Here is a 22,235-nt window from a genome sequence, read left to right as displayed (position 1 = left end):
TAATACCAACAACACATTTACTAATAGCAGTTATTTTATTCATTCATTTATTTATTTAAAGATTTTATTTATTTACTCATGAGAGAGAGAGGCAGAGACATAGGTAGAGAGAAGCAGGCTTCCTGCTTCCAGGATCACGCCCTGGGCGGAAGGCAGGCGCTAAACCGCTGAGCCACCCAGGCGTCCCTCATTTTATTTTTTTAAACAGATCTTTTTCCTTAGGTTATATTGTAGTAGGAATTTACTGCCAAATTACCATGTATTTTTAAAAAAGGTTTCTAAAGCATCTTTTCAAAATATTTTATTTATTCACGACAGAGAGAGAGAGAGAGAGAGAGAGAGAGAGAGAGAGGCAGACACAGGCAGAGGGAAAAGCAGGCTCCATGCAGGAAGCCCTATGCGGGAGTCCATCCCCGGACTCCGGGACCACGCCTAAATCAAAGGCAGCCACTCAGCTGCTGAGCCACCCAGGCGTCCCAAGTTACCCTGTTTTAAAATCACTTGGCAGAGTTATTTTCTTTATAGTTGAGCCACCAACTGGATACGCATTTCAGGTTTTTTTTTTTTTTTTTTTAATTTTATTTCTGATTTTTAGGGATTGCTTTTTTTCCACTTAGTTTTATTTTATAATTAACTTTCAAAGTTCATAGTTTTACTAAGGACAGTCCTCATGTCAATGGTTTGGCGTTTTTTGGTATGCAATCTCTATGTTTCTGAGTTCTTTTCTATGGACCTGAAAATAAAATAAGATCCATGTTTAATCATAATTCTGACATTTATTTGCTCTTACAGAAATCACACAATGTCTCAAACCAGTATTTCCAACTATGTGTTTCATGGACCACTCTGTAAGATGGGAAGTGGGAGGTGGAGTAGAATGTGGGGATAGGATACCATGGTCAAAGAAGTCTGAAAATGCCATATTCTCTTGGAGAATCATGATATACATAAGGCTCTAAAAAGACTTGGAGTAAGGAATCCTTTTTACATTAGTAGAGTCAATTTTTTAAAAGAAAAGATTTTATTTATTTATTCATGAGAGACACACACAGAGAGAGGCAGAGACATAGGCACAGAGGGAGAAGCAGGCTCCATGCAGAGAGCCCGATGTGGGACTCCAGGATCATGCCCTAGGCTGAAGGCAGATGCTTAACTGCTGAGCCACCCAGGCATCCCTAGAGTCAATTGTTACCAAATTTATCTCTGCAACAAGACTGTCTTCATATATAAATATATATTTTTTCAATATTTATTTCACTGAATGAAAGTTCTATAGAGCATGCTTTGGGAAATGTTGCTTTCAAGTTTTCTTGTATATCAGAAAGGGATAATAATACCTGTTCTACGATTCTGAGTTATTGTCTGGATTAACAGGATTGGATATGAAAGATTTTTTTTTTAAAGATTTTATTCATGAGAGACACAAAGAGAGAGAGGCAGAGACACAGGCAGAGGGAGAAACAGGATCCATGCAGGGAGCCCAACACTGTACTTGATCTGGGGTTTCTAGGATCATGCCTGGGCTGAAGGCGGCGCTAAACTGCTGGGCCATTGGGGCTGCCCAGGTTTTTAGTATATAAAAGAAACTATTTTGCTAATGGCTATCATGAAACTTGGAAATGTGGGGGTTAACTCTAACTCTATCCTACTTAGGTGGGCTTATTCCTTGGAGAGGGCAAGAGAATAATGAAACTTGCAGATTGCAGAATGAAGGAAAATGACATACAAGGATCAAATTAGGAAGATGTACAGACGGGAAAAATAATTCTATTTCAAAGAGTAGCTATAATCAGATGAATGATTTTCACATAGATTCAGGAAGGCTCTGGGCTCAAGATAGAAAAGGTTTTCCTTAGTTTCTTAGTAATCTCGGGAAGGAGCTAGAAACTACCGTAAAACTATGATTTATATGAAGAAGTTTGCCTGGTGCATCGAGTATTGAGAGTACCTTTCATAAGGTATGTATTGGTTTATTAGGGCTGCCATACAAAATACCACAATAGGATGACTTAAACAACAAAAATTTATTTTGGTACACTTCTGGAGGTCAGATGTCCAAGATCAAGGTGTCAGCAGGGTTGGTTTCTTCAGAGACCTATTTCCTTGGCTGTAGACGGCCATCTTCTCCCTGTGTCTTCACATGGTCTCTCCTCTGTGTATCGGCATATCTGTGACCAAATTCCTTTTCTTATAAGGACACAGTCAGATTGGATGAGGGCTTACCCTAATGACCTCATTCAAAATGCATTTACTGAGAATCTGTTATGTACAGGCACTGGGCTTTCAGCAATGATAGTATCTACTAGAGGGAAAGAACAGAAGTAGGATGTAGATGTGGTGGTGGGGCTGTTCAGCTATGAAGTCCCTTCTACTATTTATTCGATGAACATTTTATTTATTTATTTATTTATTTATTTTTAATTTTTATTTATTTATGATAGTCACAGAGAGAGAGAGAGAGAGGCAGAGACACAGGCAGAGGGAGAAGCAGGCTCCATGCACCGGGAGCCCGACGTGGGACTCGATCCCGGGTCTCCAGGATCGCGCCCTGGGCCAAAGGCAGGCGCCAAACCGCTGCGCCACCCAGGGATCCCTCAATGAACATTTTAAGTAAAAAATGTGTTAATTCTCTGCCAGAAGCTAGGAGAGAGGCTTATACCAATCTCATCATTTGAAGATGTGTATTTCTCATATATTAATATTTCTGAAATTATATTTTACAGTGATAACTGGTTTAAATGGGAGCTTTCTTACCTGTAGGTGCTTCTTACAATTGATGGAGCCAATAAAATTCAATAAAACATGATGATTTTTAGTGTGTCAAACATAGTTCTTGTCCACAAGATGCTTAATATTTGTATCTTGCAATGTACTGGATTCTCCCCTATACTTGTAACCATGAAATATCCTTCATCATCTTGTCTTTTTCCTTTTGACCTTAAATATGGGTTTATTGAAGTATGGTTGTCTATTATCCCACTGAACTGTCTCCCTTATTCTTCAGCCAAATGAAAGACTTTCATATCTCTATTTTCAACCCCAATTGTTTTTCTAGGCTCTGATTCATAACCGGTATCTACAGATTACTAATTTGTTGTCTTGCTGTCACCTCAAACTCAATATAGTGCATGGTCTTGCCCTCCAAACCAGCTTCTCCCTAAGCTTCCCTAGATCTTTCAGATTTTCTAGTAATTCTTTTTTTTTTTTAAGATTTTATATATTTATTCATGAGAGACACACAGAGGCAGAGACATAGACAGAAGGAGAAGCAGGCTTCCTACAGGGAGCTTGATGTGGGGCTTGATCCTGGGACCCGGCGATCATGATCTGAGCAAAAGGCTGACACTCAACCACTGAGCCACCCAGGCATCCCAGATTTTCTAGTAATTCAACATGAAACCTTGGGAACTTTCCATGATTTTACCCTCTCCTTTGTTTCACTTCTACATATCTGTTTACCAGGACCTGTCCATTCTTCCTGTTGCATTGATTTTTTTCTTTTCTGGTTCCACTATTACCATCTCAGTCCAGGCCTTTGTCTAATCATGCATGGACTACTATAATGATTTCTATCTCTTTCTCTGATTCATCTGATAAAGTGGTTATCACCACTTTAAATTTTCTCTAACATTGTACTGTACACTTGACTCCCTGCTAAAAGTCATTTAATGGTTCCTTACTGATCATTGAATAAATTCCAAATGCCACAGCCACCACATTCAGGGCTCTTCCCCAATTATTCCTTTCCAGTTTTGTCACCTACCATCTGGAACTGCAGGAAATGTTCTGCACTTTTTAGCTGCCACAACTTTGGCTTTAACCATTTCCTCCTTGGCCTGGAGTTCTACTCCCATCCTCCAGGCTTTCCTTCAAAGCTCAGCTGACTGCTCCAGGGAAAGCATTTCCTGATAGCTTTTAATTTAGTTTTAATTTCTTCTCTGAACTACAGTACTCAATGCATATATCAATAATCTGACATTTAGCATGTACTCCCTTCTATTGCTTTCTATCTTTTTTTTTTTGCTATCTTTTTATGCATGAAAATGTCTTTCTAATGAAAAATCTCTTGAGGGCAGGGACTTGGTCACACATTTCTCCATATTTCTAGTTTTGACAGTCTTTTATTTTTCATTCATTTTATTTTTTATTTTTATTTTTTTTTTAAAGATTTTTATTTATTCATGAGAGGCACACAGAGAGAGAGGGAAACAGAGACACAGGCAGAGGGAGAAGCAGGCTCCATGCAGGGAGCCCGATGTGGGACTCGATCCAGGGTCTCCAGGATCACACCCCGGACTGAAGGCAGCGCTAAACCACTGAGCCACCGGGGCTGCCCTCATTTTATTTTTTTAAAAAAAGGTTTTATCTATTTATTTGAGAGAAAGAGAGAACAAGAGAGAGCCAGAGCGGGGTAGGGGGGTGGGGGGGGGGGAGTCGGTGGGGGTGGGGGAGAGGGAGGAGCAAGCTCCTTGCTGAGTGGGGGAGCCCAAATGGGGCTGGATCCCAGGACCCTGGGATCATGATCTGAGCTGAAGGCAGATGTTTAAAAGGCTGAGCCGGGCAGCCCGGGTGGCTCAGCGGTTTAGCGCTGCCTTCAGCCCAGGGCCAGATCCTGGAGACCTGGGATCGAGTCCCGCGTCGGGCTTGCTTGCATGGAGCCTGCTTCTCCCTCTGCCTGTGTCTCTCATGAATAAGTAAATAAAATATTAAAAATAAATAAATAAAAGACTGAGCCACCCAAGTACCCCTTGACAGTCTTTTAAATATACAATAACGTTTTTTGATCTTTAGATCTAGAAGTTTACCTAGACTTACCACTCAATTCACAGATGAAGAAAAGTAGATCCAGAGAGTTGTGCAGACCCACTTAGTATAAAGCCATAGTCCAATATTTGCAGGTACTTATGGATTATGAATCAGAGGTGCTGGTTTATAGAGAAGGGCAGGATTCAGCAGGCAAAAATGTGTGCATTCTCTGAACAAAGGAGGGAAGGTAGTTATTTCGGGCAAGTTTGGGAAGAGGTGATCCAAGCCGTCCGACAGGAGAGGGGTAGTGGCTACTTGAGGGCAGGCAGGCCTGTTCTTCCGCACAACCCACAGGCTCTCAAAAGTGGTCGGACGCTTGATGTTTCTTGCATGAAGTGACTTACCAGCCTTAGTACATTCTTCTTCGCAGGCATGAGGCTTGAAGAGGGCGAAGCAGGTTGGCTTTCTGGTCTGAGGAAGACCCACTGCCCGGTGGCGAGGATCAGCCAAGGGCTCTCCACTCTGTGAAGGGAGCCGGGACGCGCCCCTGACAGGAATCCGTGGACTAAGCAGCCGCTCAGGATTTGGCCATCATCCCGGGAAAGAAGAGCAAGGGGCTTTCCACCTGCCCCCGGCCTAACCCGGGACCGGAGGCCTCTCGGGTTCCAGCGCCCGCCGCTCCGCCTCCTAAGCCCGCCGCCCCGTCTCCGCGCCTTCCCCCGGCCCCGCCCCTCACGCCCGACGGGCTCGCTCCGGCGCCCGGCACGCGCGCGCACGCGGAAGCGGAAGGCGCGAGGGAAGCGCTCCGCCGCGGGGGCGAGCGCGCAGGCGCCTGCCTCGGGGAGCTGCGGGCGCGAACCCCGCCGTGGCGCGGGCTGAGGGGTAAGAGGCGGGGAGCCTGGGGCGTCCGGGCTGCGCGGCCGGGGTGGGAGGCGGAGGGGAGCGCGGCGGAGGGGGACTCGCGACGCGCAGCGACCGCGCGCGCAGGTGGCAGCCGGGCTCCCTCCCCCGCTCCAGGTGTGAGAGGAGGGGGCAGCTGGCGGGGCCTCCCCGGGTCGGCCTGCTGGCTCGCTGGGGGGCGGGGGCGGGGGGCGCGTTGGCTCGGCGGCGGCCTGGGCTTCCTTGGCGCCCTTGATCCTGCGGTCTTGAGGGTCTGGGTGCTGCAGGAGCGGAGGAGAAGCGTTAGGACCCCCCCCCCCCCCTTTATGCCAGACATGCTCCTCACTGGGTGTCGGGCCCACTTTGGGGGACGGACCGTTCAGACTCCAAAAGAACAAATTCGGCCCTGGAATTTGTTCCGAAGCGAACCGCCGAGGTTTTGTTTTATATTTGGTTTTGACCGAAATGTACTCATCTTAGGGCAAAGTAGGAGGGAAAACTTAACCTGCCACCTGCGTGAAAACTTCGTGTCGTGTGGGTCGGTTAGAAAGTTACTGTGCTTTGCTTTGCAGATGGAAAAAGTAATACAGAGCCCTTCTTACTGTTCAAGAAGAGATCCGTTAAGCCTTATAATTAGCCACAAATGACCCTAAAATTACTTGCTGCCTTCATACACAGGAAGATCTCCATTCGGCAAGTATTTTAGGAGTACTTTGCTTTCTGCCACATTGTTCTAAGTGCAGGGAATAGACCCAGGGGCAAAGGCGAGAGGATCCTGCCTGGCTTGCACGAAATTTATATTCTAGTTGTCAAAGAAATATAATTTTATTTTTTTTAAACGTAATTTCCTTTTATGCCTTTTTATTGGAATATAACATATGTACAAGAAAATACAGCAATCATAATTTGTAACTTGCTGATATATCGTGAAGTAAACGCATCTTTTAACCACCACTCAAATCAAAAAACAACTTTGGGGATGCCTGGATGGCCCAGGCCTTTAAGACAAGGACTCTTGATCAGGTCGTGACCTCAAGGTCTTGAGATGGAGCCCAGCTTGGGGCTCCCTACTGGGCATGGAGCCTGTCAAAGATTCTCTCTTTCTCCCTCTTCCTCTGCCCCTCCCTTCCCCTCTGCCCCTCCGTCCCCTCTCTCTCTCTTAAAAACAAGACCCCCCTCACCCCCACTCCCCTTGCAAAGCCCCAGAACATTTACAGCTTCTTAGAAAGCCTCCGTGGAGACCTCTCCCAGTCACCATTCCTTCTTCTCCCCAAAGGTAACCTCTTTATTGATTTTTTTTTAAGATTTTATTTATTTATTCATGAGAGACACACACAGAGAGGCAGAGGCATAGGCAGAGGGAGAAGCAGGCTCCATGCAGGGAGCCCAATGTGGGACTCAGTCCCAGGACACCAGGATCACCACCTGAGCGAAAGGCAGCCACTCAACCTCTAAGCCACCCAGGCATCCCTTTTTATTGATTTCTAACCATATATTAGTTTTATCTATTTATGAGCCTTTCATAAAAGGAACCATATAATATGTATTTTTTGGTGTCTAGCCTGTTTTTTTATTTTTTTAATTTTTTTAAGGTTTTGTTTTTAAGTAACCTTTACACTCAACTTAGGACTTGAACTCACAACCCTGAGATCAAGAGTCACAAACTCCACCAACTGAACCAGCCCAGCACCCCTAGTATCTAGCTTTTTCTTTGTCTTTATTTTTAAAAAAGATTTTATTTATTTATTTATTTATTTATTTATTTATTTATTTATTTATTTTTGAGGGAGAGAGATAGCAAGAGAGATCACAGAAGGAAAGGGAGAAGCAGACTCGCTGCTAAGCAGAGAGCCTGATGGCAGGGCTTGATGCCAGGACACTGAGATCATGACCTGAGTCAAAGGCAGATGCCCAAGTGACAGCCACCCAGGTGCCCCTATCTAGTTTTTTTTTTACTAAGTATTTGTGAGATTGTTCTGTGTTGTGTAAAAAGATAATTTCTGATAGTGAAAATAATTAAGGTAAATGGTTCAAACAGTAAGAGGTGGAAACTTTAATAGGATGGTCAGGGATGATCTTTGGGAGTGGGGTAGGGGTGATTTAATACACAAGAGGAATGACAAAAGGTTAGCCATTGAGCTGGGTGAGAGCATTCCAAGTAGAGGAAAGGAACAGGGATAATGAAATTGATGGGTCCTTGGAAGAGTAGGAAGACCTTGGAAAGTGGGAGGAGATGAAATCTGAGAGGCTGGCAGAGGTCAGATCTTAAAGGGTCTTATGGCTGGAGTACTTGCATTTTACTCTAAGTAGAAAGTGAGGAAGAGATGTTTTTTATGCCCTTCAACTTCTACTGGGAGTCACTTGTAAAGGATGGGAAGGCCTATCCATTTTACTAAATAACAAAGAAACACCTCAAAACTGATGATCCTGGGTAACTTGGGAATTATGGAAACATTAATGTGTTGGGAAACCAACTCTTCTTTTGTATTTTCAGGATTTATATTAATTTAGCACATAATATATTTCCAAAATTGGATTTAGTAGACACTTTAAAAATTAGTCATCTGTTCTACACTTTAAAAATATTCTTTCAAGTAGTTGTTCAGTTTTCTTTTTGAACCTGTTAGAGAAGAACCCCCTTTTCAAGCTGCTTGTTTCATTTTTGGACAGCTATCATTGTTAAAAAACCTTTCCTAACATATATATTTTTTTGCTTTTTACTTGGCCAGTTGGCTAGCTGACTCAGTCGGAAGAGCATGTGACTTTTGATTTTTCAGGATGGTAAATTTGAGCTACTCATTGGGTATAGAGATTACTAAAAAACAAAAAATAAAACTTTAAATAAAAACCTAATTAAGCTTTTTTACTTTTAATTTCATTTTTAAACTTTTTACTTTTAAATCAAAGTACACTGGTCATTGGTTCTGCATTCCTATAGGACTGACAGTTATTTATGACATGTTACCTCCCTTTCAGTCTTCATGCAGTTGATTTTTATTGATTTTTTTCACATTTAAGTGCAGAGCTTTGATTTTATTTCTGTCATTTCTGGAATTAGATTTAGTTCATCATAGATGTTCAGATCTTTTTGGATGTGATTCTTTTTTTTTTTTTTTAAAGATTTATTTATTTATTTATGATAGACAGAGAGGCAGAGAAACAGGAGGAGGGAGAAGCAGGCTCCATGCCGGGAGCCCGACGTGGGACTCGATCCCGGGACTCCAGGATGGCGCCCTGGGCCAAAGGCAGGCGCTAAACCGCTGAGCCACCCAGGGATCCCCTTGGTTGTGATTCTTTATGTTTTCCTTTCCACCATTGTGCTCTTAGCCAACTTGATCAGCAGCAAATATTAGTTAAGCATTATGTTCTTTTAAAGTTTGTTATGATTATTTGGTGTTATTGGCACTCTTATTTTTGTTACTTAAGATTCCTGAGGAAGTACTTATACAGGATTTTCTGGAACTGTGAATTATTGACTTAACTTGGTCATATTAGTGATTTAAATTTCCTAGATGGAATATTAGTTAAGCTATATTTTCAAATCTAGGAATTAGTATTTCTAAATTTTTTTTAAAATTTTTATTTATTTATGATAGTCACAGAGAGAGACAGAGACATAGGCAGAGGGAGAAGCAGGCTCCATGCACCGGGAGCCCGACGTGGGATTCGATCCCGGGTCTCCAGGATCGTGCCCTGGGCCAAAGGCAGGTGCTAAACCACTGCGCCACCCAGGGATCCCGGAATTAGCATTTCTAAAATCAATTTTAAACATGATATCTAAGTAAAATATAGTGTTGTATTGCAATTCTAGAATGTAGAGTGCAGCATATTGAAAAGGGGCTTTTTGATGGGCATCCCCGGTGGCTTCATACTGGGCGTGGAGCCTACTTAAAAAAAGAAAGAATCTGAGTAGTTTATAATAACCTTGTATGAAATCAAGAATCAACTTTGGAAAGGGATTGAATTTTAAGTTTTCCCCTTACTTTGCCTCTGTGATAGAAGTTCTAGTGAATAGTAAAATGATTAAAAATGGATGCTGTAGGAGGGAGGAAAGGGCATTTATATAATTCAAATTTGCATGATATTTTTACATAGTCTTATTTACTACTTTGAGTCATTCTACCTAATTGAGATGCTGGACTTCATTAGTTCTAGAGTTGACCTTTGCGATATTTAAATAAGAGAATAATTTTCATCACTATATTGTATACTTGAAACTGATATAACGCTGTTAACTATACTAGAATTAAAATGAAAAACTTAAATAAAAAATAAATAAAACTAACATGTTTTATTACATCCTTAAAAAATTTTTTTTTTGCTCAGTAGGTGGAATGTGCCAATTTTCTCCTAGTTTTTACAGTTGGCTATTGTATTTTTTTGGTTATATTTAAAGTATATCCTGTGGCGCATAATTGTGGCCCATAATTTCTCAAAGCTTTTTGCTTTTATTTATTTTTATATTTTTATTTATTTTTAATTTTATTTATTTATACATGAGAGACACAGAGAGAGGCACAGACACAGGCAGAGGGAGAAGCAGGCTCCATTCCATGCAGGGAGCCTGACAGCGGGATTCAATCTCGGTTCTCCAGGACCACACTCGGGACTGAAGGTGGCGCTAAGCCACTGAGCCACCCGAGCTGCCCAAAGCTTTTTGCTTTTAAACCATCCAACCCAAGGAAAAAACTGAAAAAAAAAAAAAAAAAAAAAAGAAAGAAAGATATAAATAGTTAATTGCATTTTACTGCTTTTTCTCTTAAGACTTGGGTTTCCAGTCTTAAAAGTTATTATCCTAGAGGAGAACACAGGCAGCAACCTTTTTGAACTTGGCTACAGTAACTTCTTGCAAGATACATCTATGAAGACAAGGGAAACAAAAGCAAAAATGAACTCTTGGGACTTAATCAAGGTAAAAAACTTCTGCACAGCCAAAGAAACAGTCAACAAAACTAAAAGACAACCTACAGAATGGGAGAAGATATTTGCAAATGACATATCAGAAAAAGGGCTAGTGTCCAAGATGTATAAAGAACTTACCAACTCAACACCCAAGAATCAATCCAATCATGAAATGGGCAGAAGACATGAACAAAAATTTCACCAAAGAAGGCATACACATGGCCAACAAGCACATGAGAAAATGCTCCGCAACACTTGCCATCAGGGAAATACAAATCAAAACCACAATGAGATACCACCTCACACAAGTGAGAATGGCGAAAATTAACAAGACAGGACACAACAAATGTTGCAGAGGATGTGGAGAAAGGGGAACCCTCTTGCACTGTTGGTGGGAATGTGAACTGGTACAGCAACTCTTGAAAACAATGTGGAAGTTCTCCAAGAGTTAAAAATAGAGCTACCCTATGACCCAGCAATTGCACTACTGGGGATTTACCCCAAAGATACAGATGCAGTGAAACACTGGGACACCTGCACCCCAATGTTTTTTTTTTTTTTTTCTCACCCCAATGTTTATAGCAGCAATGTCCACAATAGCCAAACTGTGGAAGGAGCCTCTATGTCCTTCGACAGATGAATGGATAAAGAAGATGTGGTCTATATATACAATGGAATATTACTCAGCCATTAGAAATGATGAATACCCACCATTTGCTTCGATGTGGATGGAACTGGAGGGTATTATGCTGAGTGAAATAAGTCAGTTGGAGAAGGACAATCATCGTATGGTTTCACTCATACGTGGAATATAAGAAATAGTGAAAGGGATTATGAGGGAAAGGAGGGAAATTGAGTAGGAAAAATTAGGGTGACAAACCATGAGAGACTCCTAACTCTGGGAAACAAAGAAAGGGTTGGGGAAGGGGAGGCAGGGGTTGAGGGATGGAGTAACTGGCTGATGGGCACTGAGGAGGGCACTTGATGGGATGAGCACTGGGTGTTACTATGTGTTGGCAAATCAAACTTAAATAAAAACATGTAAAAAAAATACCAAAATCATTATGGTATAAAAAAAAAGACTTGGGGTTATTAGTTCTTGTAGAGGTTCATTCTATAAGATAGAAAGATGTGGTTAGTCAAAGTATATTTTGGAAGAACAGTAAAAATCAAACTACATAAATTAGTAGAATACTTTCTGAAACTAAATAGAAAGGTAAAATTCCTCTTCCTCTCTGTACCAAAGATAAATCATGCCTTTTAAACTATATTTTTTTTTACATGTAGGTAAACATGCTTTAGATGGAATTGATTCTGCTATCTATATATCTGTTGTTTTTCTTTGTTACCTTGTAAGAACCAGTCCTTACCACATCCTTACCATATCTTTACTACATATATTGAATCCCATTTAACAACATGGAGAGCTGCCTTTTGAGGTATATTTCCCAACTAGAGGACTAGGGAATAAAGAACTTAAAACTACCCACTTTCCTTCTTGCTGACACCCGAATTCTTTATCTTCCTACTTGGTTTAATGAGTTCTTTGTTGTACCATGCTCAGCTAAATCTTGGTCTTTCTTTTTTTTTTTTTTTCCCTCCAGGCTACTTCTTCATAGACCTAAAAGTCAATATTAACTGGAAATGAAGTATCACTTAAAATTCTCTCAAACTCCTAATCCCAAAGAATTTAATAACATTTCTCTGATGAAGAAAAGAAGTAACTGACTATGCATTAAAAGTATTTTGGCATTGGTCCTATTTTTTTCCCTCCTTAGATTTGAAGAAGAAATATGGAGAAATGGCACTTGATGACAATTGTGGTCTTAATAGGACTAACAGTACGGTGGACAGTTTCTCTTAATTCTTATTCAGGTAACACATCTTTACTCTTTAAAAGATGGATAAATATTCCTTTAAACAGTTTTGTCGTCCTCCTTTTTATAATAGTTTATAGATATCTGACTGGGACAGAAGAATTTTTTTTTTTTTAAGATTGTATTTGTTTATTCATGAGAGACACACACACACACAGAGGCAGAGACAGGCTGAGGTAGAGGCAGAGACAGGCTGAGGTAGAAGCAGGCTCCATGATGTGGGACTCAATCCTGGGACTCTAGGATCATGCCCTGAGCCGAAGGCAGGTGCTAAACTGCTGAGCCACCCAGGGATCCCATGGGACAGAAGAATTCGAGGCTTTTTTGATATGGTCAAGAAAATAAACATTGAATTCTAGTGAAAATAATATGTGTAAGAGCTAAATAGAAGCATAGGCTTTATGACATGAGAAAACAAAAATGTATTTTAATGGGGAAGATGACAAGTTGATAAATGATTACATATTAAGTATCAAAAAGAGAACTGAGCTAGTACCTGAAGGTGGGAATGGAATCAAAAGAGGCTTTTGTTTGCTTAGGGTAGAGAGGCCATGTTACTAGACTGAAAGGAAGAGAGGAATGGAGAATAAGACTGGGAATGATGTAAGAGAAGAGGAGGGAGAATTAATGGTACATGGTCCTGGAGGGGGGATAGGATTATATTCAATCCTGTATTTATTTAGCACTGCTCATGGTCCAGGCACTGCTAGGTGCTAGAGTACATGAATATCCAGTACTGAAAGTGTCCACATTTTAGTAGGTAAGTGGTCACAGGACAATGTGGTAATTATGACTAGAAGTATTTGTAAAGTACAAAGGTTACATAGAGAAGTGAATGATCAAGTTGCATTAGAAAAAACTTTTCAGAGAAGATGACATTTGAGTTCAAGGTTGAAGGATGAGTTGGAACTTGCTAGGCAAATGAAATAGGGAACATGGGCAAAAGGATGGTAGAGTGAGAGCATGGTTTTATTTATTTATTTTTTAAAGATTTTATTCATGAGAGAGAGAGAGAGAGAGAGGCAGAGACACAGGCAGAGAGAGAAGGAGGCTCCATGCAGGCAGCCTGACGTGGGACTCGATCCCGGGTCTCCAGGAGCACGACCAGGGCCCAAGGCAGGTGCTAAACCACTGAGCCACCCAGGGATCCCCGAGAACATGGTTTTAAGTAGTCAGTATTGGAGTATAAAAAGAAGGAACAAAACGATGCGGAGGGAGCGGCTGGAGATTTAGCTAAACACTGTGCTTGGCAAATTACTTGTGTTTTAGAAAGATAACTTTGTAATAATGCACAAGGTTTATAGGAAGCAGGTTGGAGGTAAAGAGACAAATGACATAATCATAATAATAGAAATAAGAGCTATTTTAAGTATTTACCATATGCTAGACACTAAGCATTTTTTTAAATTTTAATTTTATTTATTTTTTTAGCATTTTCTTTTACTTACCACACTACTGAAGATAGGTATTGTCTCTAATTTACAAGTGGAAAATAAGGCAGCCGATAAATGACAACTGGGACTCAAATATAGTTGTATTTTATTCCAAAATCAGTGCTTTTATGACACCACTCTGTGCTTCTAAGAAGTCCTGAACTAAGCTATTTAAAAGATAGATAAATGAATCTGAGAAATAATGAAGAAGTAAAATCACTTGGATGCAGCAGTAGACTTGGGCTCAAATCTCTATTTTTCTTTGCTTGTTAGCTGCCGGATCTTGGGGTAGTTATTTAATCTCTATGAACCTCTTTTACAAAGGTACCTCTTCTACAAAGTGGGAATATTAATATATATTTTAACAGGGTTGTGGGGATTACTTGAGATCATATGTATGAAACATATTTTCTTTTTTGGTAGTGTAGGAATATAATCAGCATATTAATGCTTCACAACTGTTCTGTTATTTGATCTTTACATCAGATCATTTAACCCCAGAATGTTTATTGAGTGTCTGCTGTGTGGGCAAAAATACTTTACTGGTGATCAAGTCTTTCAGTCTGGCTTTCAGGGTGACCAAGAATAATAAATGGTATTTTCTTATGATATTGTGGTTTATAAGAAATATATATTTGGTCTTTGTCCTCCTTCTGGCACAGAGCCTCTAAAAACCCTTGGGATTTTCTAAGTGAAAGTGATAAAGTTGTCTTTTGCTATGGTAATGACTGGCTTTTGGACCCATCTATGGATGGGGACTGGTTGCCCGGAAAACCTAATTGGGTCTTTAGAGGGTTGGAACCTTCAGTCCCACCCTCTGATTTCCAGGGAGGGGAGAGAGGCTGGAGGTTGAATCAGTCACCAACGGCCAGTGATTAATCAATCATGCTTTTGTAATAAAGCCTTCATAAAAACCCCAAAGTAGGATGGAGCTGGTGAACACATGGAGACTCAGAGGGAATTGAAGCTCAGCGCTCTTTCCCCATACCTTGCCCTTTGCATCTCTTACATTTGGCTATTCTGAGTTACATCTTTTTATAATAAACTGATAATCTAGTAAGTAAATGTTTCTCTGAGTTCTGAGAACTGCTCTAGGAAATTAATCAGACCAAAGGAGGAGGTTGTGGGAACATCTGCCAATCAGAAGCACAGGTAACAGTTTAGACTTGCAGTTGTCATCCAGGGTTGGAGGAGGTTGTTGGAACCTCTGATTGATAACTAGTTGGCCAGAATCTGGGCTTATGACTGGCCTCTGACATGGAGGGTGGGGGCAATCTTATAGTACTGAACCCATAACCTGTGGAATCTGATGGCATCTCTTGGGCAGATAGTGTTAGGATTGAGTTGTAGATATGGAGTTGGTGTCTGAGAATTGCTTGTTGCATGTGTAGGGGAAATCCCCCCCTATCCCCACACTGTAATTGGGTCCCTGAATCACCCTTTTATTTCCCTACAGATGTTCAGAGTCAGGTGGATAGAACAGACTTGTAAATATGTACTATATAAAAATATAGTGTGATATAAATAAAGTAGACTGGAACACAAGAGACTTCTAATTCAGATGAGAGGCTTGGAGTAGGGATGCCTGGTGGCTCAGTCAGTTAATCATCTTCCTTCTGCTCAGATCATGATCCTGGGATCCTGGGATGGAGCCCCCCATCCAGCTTCCTGCTGGAGGGTGGCAGGGGGCTGCTTCTCCCTCTCCATCTGCCACTCCCCCTGCTTGTGTTCTCTCTCTCTCTCTCACAAATAAATAAAATCTTTTTTTTTTTTTAAAGAAAGGCTTAGAGTAAAACAATGATAACACGTTTGTTCTGAAAAGGATTGAGGGAGGATTTACTAGGCAGATACGGAGGCGGGGAGACTATTCCAGGGACAGGAAATAGCATGAACAAAGACCAAGAGTTCTCTGTGATATGTTGAGGATGTAAGTGTGACTGGAATACAGGGTGCATGGTTAAGATGGACCATCGATGATGTAGGAATAAACGGGGCCAGAATGTGAGCCAAAGTAATGTGTGAGGGTTTATCTTTTAGGCAGTGGAGGCTTTTAAGCAGGGAATTCACATGATCTGGTATGCTGTTTAAGAAGACAACTATAGGGATCCCTGGGTGGCGCAGCGGTTTGGCGCCTGCCTTTGGCCCAGGGCGCGATCCTGGAGACCCAGGATCGAATCCCACGTCGGGCTCCCGGCGCATGGAGCCTGCTTCTCCCTCTGCCTATGTCTCTGCCTCTCTCTCTCTCTCTCTCTGTGACTATCATAAATAATAAAAAAAAAAAAAAAAAAAAAAAAAAGACAACTATAGAGGCAGCATGGAATTTGGAGTAGAACAAGGAGGGGCTGATGGTAGCAAGACCATACTGGCAGCATATATGTGCTGTGGCCTTACATCAATTTATAACACTTATTTGAAGTGTTGCACAAAGCTGGTTGCAGTGGTCTAGGCAAAGGATGATGAGGCCTGTCTAAGTGACTAATTTTGAGCCACATTGAATAAAAATCAACAAAATGTAATGAAAAATTGTGTGTGGGGATAAGAAGGAAGATTTTGACAGTGAGTTTGGTTTCTAGTTCAGAGATCCTGAGACTTGAAAACACAGCAGGCTCAGTGGGGAAGGTAATGAATGAATTCCATTTTGGATATGTTAAGGGTTGGGTACATTTTAGTCATATAAAAAAGGGTCAGGAATCCCTGGGTGACTCAGCAGTTTGGTGCCTGCCTTCAGCCCAGGGCGTCCCAGGATCGAGTCCCACATCAGGCTCTGCATGGAGCCTGCTTCTCCCTCTACCTATGTCTCTGCCTTTCTCTCTCTTTGTGTGTCTCTCATGAATAAATGAATAAAATCTTTAAAAAAAAAAAAAAGGGTCAATTGTGAGACATAGAATTTGGTTGGGGGCACAAGAAGACATAAATCCACTTTCAGCTGGTCACAAAGAGCAACAGTTTAGGCCCTGGCTTCATACTTCAGTGCAGCTCTATGATGAACAAGTTGGGCCAACTGCAGGAATCCTTTTATCTTGGCTAGAACCAAAGTAGGCAGGTCCTATTTTCATTCAGTATCTCTCTAAGCTCACACACAACCTTAGCTCTTAACAAAGTGCAAGAGATGAACCAGAAAACATTTGTGTCCTTTTTTTTTTTTTAAGATTTATTTATTTATTTATTTATTTATTTATTTATTTATTTATTTATTTATTTATTTATTTATGAGAGAGAGAGAGAGAGAGAGAGGCAGAGACACAGGCAGAGGGAGAAGCAGGCTCCATACAGGGAACCCGATGTGGGACTCGATCCTGGGACTCCAGGATTGTGCCCTGGGCCAAAGGCAGGCACCACACCGCTGAGCCACCCAGGCTCAAATTTCATCTCAGTCATCCATTCTAAGCTGTTTTTAGTATTCAGGCAGTTCCCAAAGGGAAGGGTCCCTGTTACCCCACATACTTCACAACTTTTGGTAGTATTAAGATTTTGAATTTTTGCCTCCCTGGAGTGTGTGAAATGATATTTTATTATGCTTTTAATTTGACTTTCCTTCATTACTAAAAGCTTAAACCTATTTTCCTGTTTACTGGCCATTTCTATTTCCTTTTCTGGGATATTTGCTATCATTTGTATATTTCCATTTTTTTTATGGATTCTGTATTTTTTTTTTCCTCAAGCATTCTATATTTTGGAAGGTAACCTTTGTACAATTGTTAATATCTTCTCCTAGTTTATGGGTTATCTTTTCATATCTTATTCATGAGAGACACAGAGAGAGGGACAGAGATATAGGTAGAGAGAGAAGCAGGCTCCATGCAGGAAGCCCCATATGGGACTTGATCCTAGGAACTTCGGGATCATGCCCTGAACCAAAGGCAGATGCTCAACCACTGAGCCACCCAGGCCTCCCTTCTTATCATATCTTAAGGTTCTTTTTATTTTAAGTTTATTTAAGTAATGTCTATATTCAACATGGGGTTTGAATCCAAGACCCTGAGATCAAGAGTTGCATGCTTTTTGACTGAGCCAGCCAGGCACCCCACATCCTAAGATGTCTAGATAGACAGGATAAAATAGTGAAATTTATTAATCTTTTTCTTTTATGATTTGTGCTTTTATTTTTTAAAAAAGATTATTTATTTATTTATTTACCCAAAAGAGAACAAACCATGGGGAAGGAGCAGAGGGAGAAGCAGACTCCTTGCTGAGCAGGGTGCCTGATGCAGGGCTGGATCCCAGGACCCCAGGATCATGACCTGAGCCAAAGGCAGATGCTTAACTTACTGAGCCACCCAGGCACCCCCACACTGGGACTTTTAATCCATTAAGATGATATGTATCTTCTCCCTTTATTTAACAAGGAGAGGCAGAGGGGGACAGTGAGAGAGAAATTCAAGCAGATAGCACTGAGCCAGGAGCCTGATGCGGGGCTCGATTTCATGATCCTGAGATCATGACTAGAGCCTAAAGAAGAGTCTTCTACTTAACTGACTGCGCCACTCAGGCACCCCTATTTAAGTCGTCTTTTTACATGAAAGTCTTATGTATCCTTTATTAGATGTATTCCTAGCTATCTTACATATTTTTCTCTCATTGTTACAGATATCTTTTATTTATTTTTATTATTTTTAAAGATTTTATTTATTTATTCATGAGAGACACACAGAGAGAGGCAGAGACACAGGCAGAGGGAGAAGCATTCTCCATGCAGGGAGTCTGATGCGGGACTCGATCCTAGGACTCCAGGATCATGCCCTGGGCTGAAGGCAGACGCTAAGCCGCCGAGCCACCCAGGGATCCCCTATAGATGATATCTTTTAAAAAACTGTTTTTCTTTCATTTTTTTAAAAAGATTTTTATTTATTTGTTCATAAGAGACAGAGAGAGAAAGGCAGAGACATAGGCAGAGGGAGAAGCAGGCTCATCGCAAGGAGCCTGATGCAGGACTCAATCCTTGCACCCTGGGATCATGCCCTGAGCCAGAAGTCAACCAGTGAGCCACCCAGGTGCCCCTCATTTTTTTTTTTTTAAGGATTTATTTATTTTAGAGTGAAAGAGGGAGTGGGGGAGTGGGGGAGTCCAGAGGAAGAGGAAGAGAAAGAATCTCAAGCAGATTCCCAGCTGAGCTTGGAACCTGATGCAGTGCTCAGTCTCATGACACTGATCCTACCTGAGCCAAAATCAACAGTCAGATGCTCAACTGACTGAGCTACTCAGGTGCCCCTAAAAAATCATTTTTCTAAATGCTTGTTGCTGGGACACCTTGGGTGGCTCAGCGGTTGAGTGCATGTCTTCAGCCCAGGATGTGATCCCGGGGTCCTGGGATAGAGTCCCACATCAGGCTCCCTGCATGGAGCCTGCTTCTCTCTTTGTCTATGTCTCTGCCCCTCTCTTTGTGTGTCTGTCATGAATAAATAAATAAAATCTTTAAAAAAAAGCTTGTTGCTGAGGGGTGCCTGGCTGGTTCAGTGGGTGGAGCAGATGGTTCGTTCTTTTTTTTTTTAAATAGGCACCCTTATCCTTTTACTCTTTACCTCTGAATCCCTGTCACTTAGACCTGACTAACGAGTTCCCCACCCTAATTCCACTTTCTCCTGATGGTTTGGAAGTTATGCTTTGTTTTCTTTCAGGGCGTTGGTGTAGAGATTTTCATATACTGATTTAACAGAGTCTAAAATTAATATTTATATGTTCTTTCTGAACAATGCAAGGACCATGAGATGCTTTAACACTAGTTACAAATCCTCATCTCTGCTATTAAAATGTTATTATTGCCTAAGATTTTAGACATTAATCACTGTTTTATACAATTAATAGTACTTAGGTTTACCCTGATGTTTCTCATTTTCTGTGCTTAACCTTCCTTTTTACATATTGTATCTTCTTTTGAGATAATTTTCTTTCTTACTGAAGTCCATCTTTGGGAGTTTTTTTGTTTGTTTTTGTTTTTTTCAAGTAGTCTCTAGGTCCAGCACAGAGCCCAATGTGGGGTTTGAACTCATGACCATGAGATCAAGACAAGAGCCAAGATCAAGAATCAGAAACTCAATTGACTGAGCCACCCAGGCACCTCAAATCTTTGGGAGGTTTTTAAAACTTTTCTTTAAATTAAAAAACTTTTTTTTTTTTAAAGTAGGCTTTAGTTCCCAGTATGGGGCTTGAACTCAGCATCCTGAGGTCAAGAGTTACATGCTCTACCAACTGAACCAACTAGGTACCTCCTGGGAGGTTTTCTTTTAGTGAGAGCCTGTTGGTGGCTTAGTTTTTATCTGAAAATGCCTTATTTTGCTCTAGGTCCTAACATTTTACTGGGTTTGGAATTCTGTGTTGACATTTTTTTTTTTTTAAGATTTTATTTATTTATTTGACAGAGAGCACAAGCAGGAGGAGTGGCAAGTAGGAGAGGGGAAGATGTGGGACTCCATCCCAGGATCCTGAGATCATGACCTGAGCCAAAGGCAGATGCTTAACTGACTGAACCACCCAGGCGCCCAGGCGCCCCAACAATCCTTTTCTCTTAATATTTTGAAAATCTCATTTCATTGTCTTTTAGTTTCTGTTGCTCTGTTCAGACATCAGCTGTCATTTTAGCTGTTATTTCTTTATAGGTAATTTGTCTTTTCTCTCGTTGCAGTTTCACTATGATGTATTAATATACGAGTATTAAAAAAATTATCCTCAGAATTTTCTGGGATTTCTGACTTTAATCAATAGAAACTTTCTTTCTGTCTCTTCTCATTCTGTTTCCTCCTTGTAAAACTCTGGTTAGATATGTTAGCTCTTTAGTCTTTTATTAATTTGCCACATATATATAGGGTACCCATGCCAAAGGCAGGTTATATAGCAGAAAATAAAACAGACAACAATCTCTTTGTTTCATCGAGTTTATATTTTCCTTTCTCTCTTCAAGTATTGCATTTCCTTCATTTCTATTTTCCTTGTGCAACTCTTATTAGATGTATGTTGGGTCCTTTCATCCTATCCTCTATGTCTCATAATCTATATTTCCCATTTCATAGTTTGTTCATACTACTTTTTAAATAATCCTCCGATCTATCTTTTTCATTGCTTTTCTTCTTGGCTGTGTTTATTTATTTTATTATATATTTTTTAAAGATTTATTTATTTATTTATTCATTCATTTATTTATTTATGATAGACATAGAGAGAGAGAGAGAGAGAGAGAGAGAGGCAGAAGCAGGCTCCATGCCGGGAGCCCGATGCGGGACTTGATCCCGGGACTCCAGGATCGTGCCCTGGGCCAAAGGCAGGTGCTAAACCGCTGAGCCACCCAGGGATCCCCTTCTTGGTTGTGTTTAATCTGTTTTTTAACTGTCCATTGAGTTTTTACAATTTTAGTTACTGTATTTTTTTATTCCCAAAAGTTCTATTTGTTTCCTTTTCAAATCATTTTCATCATTTCTAATTGTCTCTTGTTCCTTCAACATATTCTGTGCCTTCTTTTATATCTTTAAACATATTAGCAATACTTATTTTATATTTCCTCTCAGAAAATTCTAATCCCTGCAGTCTGATTTCCTGGTTTGTTGGTTCTTTGGACTCTAGCTCATGGTATTTTGTTTGTGGGTTTAGTGATTTTTTTTTTTTTTTTTTTTTTTAATTGTGAGCTTGGGTTCCTGGGTGGCTCAGTTGGTTAAGTGTCTGCCTCTGGCTCAGGTTGTGTTCCCAGGGTTCTGGGATTTAGTCCCACATCGGGCTCTTTGGTCAGTGGGGGTTCTGCTTTTCCCTCTCCCTCTGCCCTTGTTCTCTCTCAAATAAATGAATAAGATCTTTAAAAAAAAAATTGTGAGTTCAAGTTACTAGAAACTTTTATCTGTGAGAATTCTTTGAGGCTCAAGTTTACTGTGTATTTCTCCACAGAAGATTTAGGGTGCCTCTTGCTATGCCCCTTTGAGCTCTATTAACAAAAGTCAAATTAAATTCTCATCTTAAGGTTTCTTTGGCTGTAATTCTTGGTGTGAATTTAGGACCTATACTGGGTGAGTGTGTGATAATGTTAGGAATTTTCAGGAGACTTCTTTTTTTCCTGTACTACCAGGAACCAAGGCAGAGATAAATACTATCTTCACCATTTCCCCAAAGGCATTGTTATTTTATATCCTAGTAGATGATTCTGACACTGAAGTTTTTACCTGTTCAAGTTCTAAGCTATACCTCCTTATGCATTGCATAGAACTTCTCAGTTGCTGACCCATAGCCAGAAGAGGTCATTGGATACCCTCAGGACAAGTGCTTACTTGTCTGGATCTTAAATTTCTTTTGTTGTTTCTGTCTCCTAAGGAATTCTCTTGTTTTGATGCTAATTCAGCCATACCCCACCCTGTATTGGAGGTGTCTTTATGACCTAAGTCTGCCACGTTGCTGGAAACTGGTCTAATCTGTGTTTTTAAAA

At 40.8% G+C, this 22,235-nt stretch overlaps 1 protein-coding gene and 1 long non-coding RNA gene across 6 annotated transcripts in view; one reads left to right on the top strand and one right to left on the bottom strand.

The window, feature by feature from the left end:
* Positions 1-1,954: 1,954 nt before the first annotated feature.
* Positions 1,955-5,461, bottom strand: LOC111095933. The gene is made up of 3 exons (XR_005358890.1): positions 5,151-5,461; positions 4,816-4,975; positions 1,955-2,168 (listed from the first exon to the last, which is right to left on the bottom strand). It is a non-coding gene; the product is annotated as an uncharacterized LOC111095933 (long non-coding RNA).
* Positions 5,462-5,510: 49 nt separating this feature from the next.
* ALG6 (ALG6 alpha-1,3-glucosyltransferase) overlaps positions 5,511-22,235 on the top strand; it is a 66,705-nt gene continuing 49,980 nt past the window's right edge. For 2 of the 5 annotated variants that reach the window (XM_038537293.1, XM_038537291.1), the window contains exons 1-2: positions 5,512-5,628; positions 12,306-12,402. In XM_038537293.1, coding sequence (XP_038393221.1) covers positions 12,321-12,402 — 82 coding nt within the window. In that variant the 5' untranslated portion in view covers positions 5,512-5,628; positions 12,306-12,320. Of the gene's footprint in view, positions 5,629-6,197; positions 6,319-12,305; positions 12,403-22,235 lie in introns of all 5 variants that reach the window. The other 3 variants (XM_038537292.1, XM_038537294.1, XM_038537295.1) reach the window with 3 other exon arrangements.

This window comes from Canis lupus, chromosome 5 (genome assembly GCF_011100685.1).
Source record: "Canis lupus familiaris isolate Mischka breed German Shepherd chromosome 5, alternate assembly UU_Cfam_GSD_1.0, whole genome shotgun sequence".
In the NCBI taxonomy this organism is placed as follows: Eukaryota; Metazoa; Chordata; class Mammalia; order Carnivora; family Canidae; genus Canis; species Canis lupus.
Note: the sequence above shows the minus strand (reverse complement) of the source record. Positions and strands in the feature narration are given on the sequence as shown.